The sequence below is a fragment of the Clarias gariepinus genome, chromosome 6, assembly GCF_024256425.1.
Source record: "Clarias gariepinus isolate MV-2021 ecotype Netherlands chromosome 6, CGAR_prim_01v2, whole genome shotgun sequence".
NCBI classification, from domain to species: domain Eukaryota; kingdom Metazoa; phylum Chordata; class Actinopteri; order Siluriformes; family Clariidae; genus Clarias; species Clarias gariepinus.
Window position 1 is genome coordinate 12,194,204 of NC_071105.1, and position 9,112 is coordinate 12,203,315.

The 9,112-nt window shown below is 37.0% G+C and overlaps 1 protein-coding gene across 4 annotated transcripts in view; it reads left to right on the forward strand.

Annotated features, from left to right (window-relative positions):
* The window catches only part of pex5la (peroxisomal biogenesis factor 5-like a), an 84,811-nt gene extending 76,630 nt beyond the window's left edge, over window positions 1–8,181 (forward strand). For all 4 annotated transcript variants that reach the window (XM_053497586.1, XM_053497588.1, XM_053497587.1 and 1 more), the window contains 3 exons: window positions 172–337; window positions 6,012–6,169; window positions 6,258–8,181. In XM_053497586.1, coding sequence (XP_053353561.1) covers window positions 172–337; window positions 6,012–6,169; window positions 6,258–6,459 — 526 coding nt within the window. In that variant the 3' untranslated portion in view covers window positions 6,460–8,181. The remainder of the gene's footprint in view (window positions 1–171; window positions 338–6,011; window positions 6,170–6,257) is intronic.
* Window positions 8,182–9,112: the final 931 nt, after the last annotated feature.

Consider the following 9,112-nt stretch of genomic DNA (forward strand, 5'->3'; position numbering starts at 1 on the left):
TGATGGCCTGTTCAATGGAATGATCTTGTTTTATTTTTTTTTGCAGATTCAAAATGCTCTGTGTAGTTCTGTAATAAAAGCTAGATTTATCTTGTGTAGTGTAAAAGCTCAGTCATTTCAGTCTTTGATCTGAACCCGTCTTACCACACCTCTTTCTTTCAATCGTTTCAGTTCTCTGCTGCTAGACGTGAAAGAGCTGTTTTTGGAAGCAGTCCAGCAGAACCCAGATATCATTGATCCGGATTTGCAAACGGGCCTAGGTGTGCTTTACAACCTTAGCTCTGAGTTCAACAAGGCTGTAGACGCCTTCAACGCTGCACTCTCTGTCCGGCCAGAGGTACTCATTCTGCTGACACCCTGCCTTTACATGCAGTATCACACAGCGCTGATCAGTGTCTACCATATGCACTCACTACCACTTTATTAGGAATACCTGTATGATTTATGCAGTTATCCTAACTGCAATCATGTGCCAGAAACACAATGTATAAGATCTGACAGGTCAGATGCAGGTCAGGAGCTTCAGTTAATGTTCACGGTGGAATGGGTGTTGGTACCACGTGAGCTGGTTTAAATATTTCAGAAACTAATAATTTCCTGGGTATTTCGCGCATAGTGTTCCTATTAAAGTGGACAGTGAGGGAGGACAGAGGGGAAAAAAAGAGTAAAGTAAAGTAAAATATGCTCTTTCACATAAGAGCTAGACATGTTATTTTTTTTAGTCATTGATTCCATAGCAGGGGACACTGCTCAGGCAGACATGATCAATATCAACAAATCCTTAATCAATATCAAAAACCTAGCAGGTGGGATTTAAAAACAACAGCAAAAAAGTGTGGAATAAGAAATGAATAAGTCAAGTAAACAAGGACCCAGGACATAGGACCCAGAGCTATGAGTATAAAAGGGATTCAATGCCCTACATAGCGTACTAGCTTTTCATTTTACTCTATTTAGGATTCAAGCCCAGAACAGTTAGTTCTGCTAATTTAAAAGCATGAAATAACGTAACTTGCACATCATTTTATGAAGGGTAAAAGCACCGCATATTCCATAGCATTTCCAAAGGAGGCACTGAATGAGCTGATGCTAATGCTAGCAAACACTGCCAAATCCAACAGGAATCACATTCAGTACCTGTCAAAAGTTTGGACACATCTTTTAATTCCTTGGTCTTGGAGGAAAAAAATGCTGAAGGCATCCAAAATATACAATGAACTCCTTTGAACAGTTCATTTTGAGATCTGTTTGCTACCTATGCTCTGTAAAGCCTTCATAATGAACTTCTCCTCTGCAATAGTTTTAGTCCTGCTTTCCTGGGAGTCAGGTTCATCATGGTGGATGCACTTGACAATACTGTTCTTGCAAGAACTGTTCCAGAACAGTTTCTTAATTACTTAATGATGTCTGGTATTTTATAATAGAAGAAAAATCCAGTATTGTTGTAGAATGTAGAAAATCAATCCAAACTTGTGTCCAAACTTCTGACTGGTACTCTGTTTATACAGTGTCTAAGGTCATTATGTAGTGATAAAAAAATCTAACTTCTTCAAATTAATGTCCTTTTACCTTCTTCATCCGTTTACATTTACATTTAGGCATCTGGCAGACGTTATTTTCCAGAGTGATTTACAAAAGTGCTTTGAAGTTTCCTTTATTTAATAGATCTTTAAAGTTGTTTCTCTTTTTAACAAGTTATGAAGTCCACCACAGCAACTCAAAATAAGCAAAAGAACAGTTTCTAGGTAACTCTTTTATTTGTGTGACAAATCACCATGTAATCTGATAGGTCATCAGGTAATCTTTGTTTTTGTTTTTGTTTTTCTCTGAAATGCCCTACAAATGTATTTATTAATTAAAATACATAGTAGCCTAATGTCGGTTAACGGTGCTTCTGCCTTCTTCCCTGTGACTGATGTCCTGGTAGTGACACGACTACAGGTTAAACACAGTACATATTAAATTCCAGTTTAAATTGTATTAATAAGTAGCCTAATCTGGCAACCCAGTCATCAACTTGTGTCTATTCTGTTACTCCTTCCAGGGTGAAATTCATGTTGTTCATTCTGCATGGTGCAGAGCAATAACTGCCATATGTTTTTTTGCGCTTGTTGCAGTTGTTGATTGTACATCTAGGAAGGTGAACAAATCAACATCAGCTTATATTTGTTAAATGTTACATATCTTTAAGGTCATTAGTGTTTGAATGTAATTTAAAATGTATGACGTTGTGAATAGGGTCTTAAAGCAGATAAATGTTTGTTAAACTCCTCTAGATTATTTTTTGTTGTCATTTCTTTGACTATTTTGTTTATAAATGCATAATTTTAATAGTTGTTTTTTATATATGTTTTATACATTTTATTTTAAAAAATAGTACATATTTTGTAATATGATTATTTATATTTTTAATTTTTACTTTGTCTGCCATAATTTTTTTATTAAAAATACTATTAAAAAGACTCCTCTCTGTGGCCAAAGGTTTTGAGAATGACATATATATATGAATTTTCACAGAGTCTGCTGCTTCTGGGTTTTTAAAATATTTTTGTCAGATGTTACTATGGTACACTGAAGTTTAATTACAAGCATCAAATGTCAAAGGCTTTTATTGACAATTACATTGAGTTTATGTAAAGTGTCAGTATTCGCAGTGCCGATCCTGATAGAAGCCCATTCTTGCTAATCAGTGCTTGAAGTTTGTCAGAATTTGTATGGTTTTGTTTTTCCACCCGCCTCAAGTTTCCAATGAGGAAGGTCTGGGGAGTTTCCTGGGCATGGATGTTTTGTTCCCGGAGCCACTTAGTTATCACTTTCGCCTTATGGCAAGGTGCTCCATCATGCTGGAAAAAGCATTATTCATCACATAACTTTTCTTGGATGGTCGTACAAAGTTGGAATGTTTTGTACCATTCTTTAATCATGGTTGTGTTCTTAAGCAAAATTTTGAGTAAGCCCATTTCCTCGCCCGAGAAGCAACCCCTTACATCCCTCTCAGGATGCTTCACTGTTGCATGACACAGGACTGATTGTAGCATTCACCTTTTTTTCTTTGGACAAGCTTTTTTCCATATGACCCAAATAATCAGAAAGGGGATTAGTCAGGGAAAATGACTTTACCCCAGTCATCAGCATCCAATCCCTGCACCTCTTGCAGAATATCAGTCAGTTCCTGAGTTTTTTCCTAGAGGGAACTGGCTTCTTTGCTGCCCTTCTTGACACCAGGCCATCTCCAAAAGTCTTCACCTATGGAGAGCCGCACCACGAGATGTTTTAATGTGAAGAGCCCTAACTCAGGGCTTCTAAGGGGGTGAATGAAACAGGAGGCTGTGAGAGTGCTTATGATAGGCACGGAAACACCTTTCCGTTTGGAAATAGCGGGGGGTTATTAATTAGAAACTCAGGAGAGAAAAAAGGAAACTGGAAACACTAAATAAACAGAGCTCCGCGGTCTACGCGGGATAAGCATTTAAAGGAGCATGTACTGAAACAGGTTGCTGAGAACAGAGCTAGTTTTTACCAGGTAAAAGTAGTGGTTTTTTTACACAACCATTGAGAATTTTTTAATTAAAGTATATTACAAACTTTTCTTTAGGACCCTAAAGAATCATATTAACATTTGTTGAAAAATGTGGCTGGATGACCCCTTTAAAGCTTCTAATAACTCGGTCAGCCTGACAGAATTAAAGTCAGCTTTCACTTGTTAAGAGAATCACTGGCATTATCTCAGCTGGTCCTTTGTTGGCAGGGCAGAAATCCAGTGAAATTTTTTATTTATTTTTTTTTTTTGGGGGGGGTAATTTCATATTCATGGCAAAGAGGGAATTTGCAATTAATTGCAATTCATCTGATCACTTTTTATAACATTCTGGAGTATATGCAAATTGCCTTCCTAAACACTGAGGCAGCAGACTTTGTGAAAATTTATATGTGTCATTCTCAAAACTTGTGGATGTTTTGAGATTTTTTTCTGCCAACAAGAACAGATCTGCCACCAAGCTACCGATGCAGTTTATTATGATCTGAACTGAAGCTTATTACTGTAGCACCATTATTATGGGAATGTGTAATAAGCTCTATTCAGTCTCCATACATAGACCACATTTACACACAATCAAAAATCCTCTCCATTTATTTGACATAGCAACGTGTACCCGCCTGCTGGGGAACTCAGTTCTTAAATACAATGAAGCATAATGTATTTTGTCATAATGCCAGTTTTCAGCAGCGGGTGTCTCTAGGGCATCAAGCTGTTCAGACACACACCATGACAACAGAACAGCCTTCTTTGTAAACATGGCAAGATGGACTAGCGGACAGACAAAACTAGACCTCAAGAAGATACCAGTATCAGGGCTTATTTTAATGATGTAGAATACATAAAATTGAAGACTGGCAATTTTTCACTGCTTACGACAGATGTGCGAGGTGTGTTCAAGTTAAACTGGGACGTTTAAGTGTGCAGAATAACAACACAGTGTTAAAAATACCTTCTCTATATAATACATGATACACTAATGCACTTATATCAGTGTTTCTCTAGTGCTTGGATATGTTCAAGATAGAAAGATTTCTCAGTACGTCAAAGCCATGATCAGACTGCCTGAAACTGAAACTCTGAAACTCTGGCCTCACTGGAACTCCTTTAATGGCCCTAAGATGTAGAAATGCCTAGGAGCGAGGTCAGGACTGTATGGGATGTGGCAATAACTCCTAGTCAAGTTCTTGAAATTTGCAAGTGGTGCACTGGGCAGTATGAAGGACAAAAAACCTTGGATGATCAAATCGATGGCAGTGGGCTCCATGCTACCTCACCCAGGATCATTCACGGACGTACTGCCTTCTTTAAATCGTTTGCACCATTCAAATGTTTTACTGTGGCTAAAGAGTCCTATCACCATATTGTGTCTTGTAGTAAATGTCAATGGTTTTATGCTTCCTTCACGAGAAATTTCATTAAGTCCCAGTTTGATTTGAACACCCCTCATAGATATATGATGTACACAACTGGAAAGATTAAAGCTCAGTTATGATATTAATACTGTAACTGCAGTATTATAGAGGGAAATGATAAATCTAGGCGATAAAAAATTATATTGTAGTTCCATAACCATAAATCAGGAAGCCATTTGCCATTGCGCGTAGACTGACTAGTGGAGATGTAATAAACGGCAAGCTCCAAAAATGACATCACTTTAAATCAGTTCTAGCATCAAAAGCACCAAAGGCAAATGGCTTTCCCTTTAAAATGTATAATTCAATACAGTTCAGTGATTTCACACTCTTACAGTTCCTTACAAAAGATCCTACAAACAAGGGCCTGAAACTGGGATGGTCCTATATTAATAACATAAAGACAGTTCCAAAAACAGTTAATGCCCAATACTTATCAAAGAATAAGGGGCTACAAAGAATAAGCTGAACTTAATATTGTATTATTATTATTATTATTATTATCATCGTTATTATTATTATTATCATCGTTGTTATTATTATTATTATTATTATTATTATTATATGAAAGATTATTCTGTAATAATAAAGACTGTCCTACACTTAAGTAATATTATTTGCAAAATACTTATAATTATCATTTGATTTCTACCTATATACTATAATAATTTATTTATAATCCCACTATCTGGTGTCACCTACTGTATAAGTGGTTCTCTTCAATATTTCCTGCTCATGTTTTCTCAGAGAGTTTGCCATAGTCACCTCTGGCTTGTTTATTATGGCTCTAAATCTACATCTGGATTCATGCTGTGTGAAACGACTAACATTTAAGAGCTCTATAAAATGAAATTGGATTGAACACTTATGTTACATTTATATGGTTGAGCACACGTTTCTTACAGTAAGTTTGAGTGTGTGCCTGTGAGTCACAATGTACAGCACATTACATTTTTTATTTGTAGAAGTTAAAGCTGGGAAAAGCCCAAGTGCTGAAAATTGTAGATGGAAGTGGAGCAAGCAAATAAATAATACAGATTCCTTCACACCACTACCAGGACTACTTGCTGTGGAATCGTCTTGGGGCGACGCTAGCTAACGGAGACCGCAGCGAGGAGGCAGTGGAAGCTTACACCCGTGCTCTGGAGCTCCAACCTGGTTTCATTCGCTCTCGCTACAACCTGGGCATCAGCTGTATCAACCTGGGTGCACACAGGTCTGAAGCATTCAGGGTTTTTATAGTATTTAAAAGAACTTTAGCAGTATCATATGCTGAATTCTAAGCAATTCATCTATCGTTACAGGGAAGCCGCCAGCAACTTCCTGACAGCACTGAGCCTGCAGAGGAAGAGCAGGAGTCGGCAGCTCTCGCACCAGGTCATGTCTGGGAACATCTGGGCGGCATTGAGGATAGCACTTTCAATGATGGACCAGCCCGAGCTCTTCCAGGCAGCAAACATCGGGGACCTGGACTTACTCATGAGGGCCTTCAACTTGGACATGTGAACTGACAAATGTTTTTGACTGAGTATAAGCCAGGAACCCAAAGTCCTTCGAAAGGAGGAAGCAGCAAACAGTTTTATCAAGTTTTTTTTTTTCCTCCGCAGAGCACCTTTACATTCCTGAGAACTGCACAGCAGTATATGATTTCAGAGAAGAGCACAATGCCTGGAAGATTGTATAAAGATGCCTTAGAGAAAATACTAGTTAGTGATGTCTTGCTGGTTGGAGAAGGGATATGCTGGAAGAAAAAAAAAAACTATGGAAAAAGATGGATGAAACTGAAAAACGTTTCGTTCAGAAACAGATGCAGATCTGAATTGTCAGATAGATCAAAGCAATAGTTTAAAAATGTTCAGTGCTATAACCCACATTAAACCAATGTAGAGCTCTGTTCTTTGCTGTACCTTTGCTGCAAACTAGCCTAAAGGCTAGTAAAGCCTTATTTAAAAATGCATGACAGACATTCAAAAATTTCAGAGATTTTATGGGGATGAAAGCAAATGACATAGTTGGCCTCTAAATGGATTGTTGTTTACAAAGAAGCAAGAAGGCTTTTTTTTTTTTTTTTTTAAACCACACTCAAAGCTCTCTATATCAATGAATGCCATATATGACTTTCTTATGAACAACCCACAAAATATGCAGGTGACTGTCATGACATGAAGTTATGCATTATTGCATTGTCTTAAAGCTCATTCAAGACTTTTGTTGCATGTGATGTGAAAAGTGTGAAAGTGTCCAAAAATTATGAATGATGTATAACTTGATTATGGTTTAATTTATTGCTTGTATAGACGGAAGTAGATTTCGTAAAGGATGAGCGTTGTCACTTTTTTTTTCCAGCTTACAGAGGAAACACCATGGAAAACACGAAAGCTAGTTAAAGATGCACTTTTTTTTCTCAATATATCTAGCTACAACTAGTCCACATACACAGGACAACAGAACACAGCATGACTGATCCATGAGATGGGTTGCATTTCTATCTTTACAGGGCACAGGTTTTTCTGCTCGAAACATTTAGCATGAGCGACCAAATCTATTCACATTGATTATCATTTTTACATAAAGTAGTTTAAATCCTGACTATAAAATTTTCTCTGACAGGACTGTGCTTTCTAGATTGCTTCCTACTGTAAATTATCTAACTGATACAGTATATTGGTAGAGCCCGAGGAATGTCTCCCCATTTTTTTAGAACTGTGTACAATCTCAGGTGAGATGATCTAGATGACCTTATACACTAGAACTCCTTATTTATGAGGACTGCATGCTGAATGCACTTATTTTTGAATGCGGTAGCTTTATTTATATGCATGAAATTGTCATGCCTCTTTTATTCTGACCTTCATTTCTATGACATACACATAATCCTGGTTTTTGCATTTCAGTATATACAGTATATATTGACCTTTACGTACATTTAACTTAAAGCAGGTTATATATTAGTTACCAGTTTTGCAATGCAATTAGTAAGTTAGATGAAATATACTTTATTGTATACCTGTTCATACTATTCTCATAAAAGAGACCAGATTTATTGAAGCCTGTAGCGCATGCAAAACATCATACAAAGCAGTACAATCAGCGATTTGACTTGAATTCATCCTTATTACCATAATACTGAAATTATATATGCTGCATCTCCTAATAATACTGTATGTCACAGGCTTCATTAAGTCTGGTGCAACATATTTAAACATAACGGAATATATGAAATATCGAACAAACATGAAAATGATCTTTTCAAATACAATAAAATAAAATGTAATATACATTGTGTCCTTGTCCTGTTTTATAATCCAAGCTGTTGTACTGTCCGACATTCACACATTCATTCTCTATCACTTATCCTGTACAGTCACGGGGGGCCTGTAATGTATTTCAGGGGTACATCTTGGATGGAATGCCAATTTATCACAGGCACACACACTCACTCACACCACTGGGAATTCGGAAATGCCTAATCTGCATGTCTTTGAACTGTGGGAGGAAACCGGAGTACCCAGAGGAAACCACTAAGCATGGAGAGAACATGCAAACTCCACACAGAGGCAGGATTCGAACCCCTGACACTGGAGAAGTGAGGCCACAGTGCTAACTACTACATCACGTTGCCATCAGCTGTTTTATGTTAATAATTAATAATGAATGCATTTCAATGCAGGTGTTGCATACATATCTTTTTGTCTCCTTAAAAATGGAAAGAAATCAACACTCCTGTGATTTGGTTTATTTAATAGTCAAGTCAAGAGGGCTATTGGACAGACTGTTCTCTTGAACACATTTCCCGCTGTAAAGTTCTATTGTAAGCAATATTTTGATAGGAAGATCCATTACAAAAGAACGTAGTGTAAATTTGCATAACCATAGGGTATGGCACACTCATTTGCAAAAAGAAAAAAAAATTAAATAAAATAAAAACTTCGTACCATTTAACATTCAGTTCCTTGAAAAACATGAAGAAACAGATGAATTACATAAGATCTACTATACATTTCAAAATATTAAATGGCTAACATACATTTTGGATTGTAGTGCACAAGCTGATAATATGAAGGCCCTGCTTAAGAAGGAGGTGTTTAAAGCATCATTTTCACACTCTGGGAAAAAAATGGCAGAACAGGAAAAAGGAAGCTGTGCAGCACATGACTTA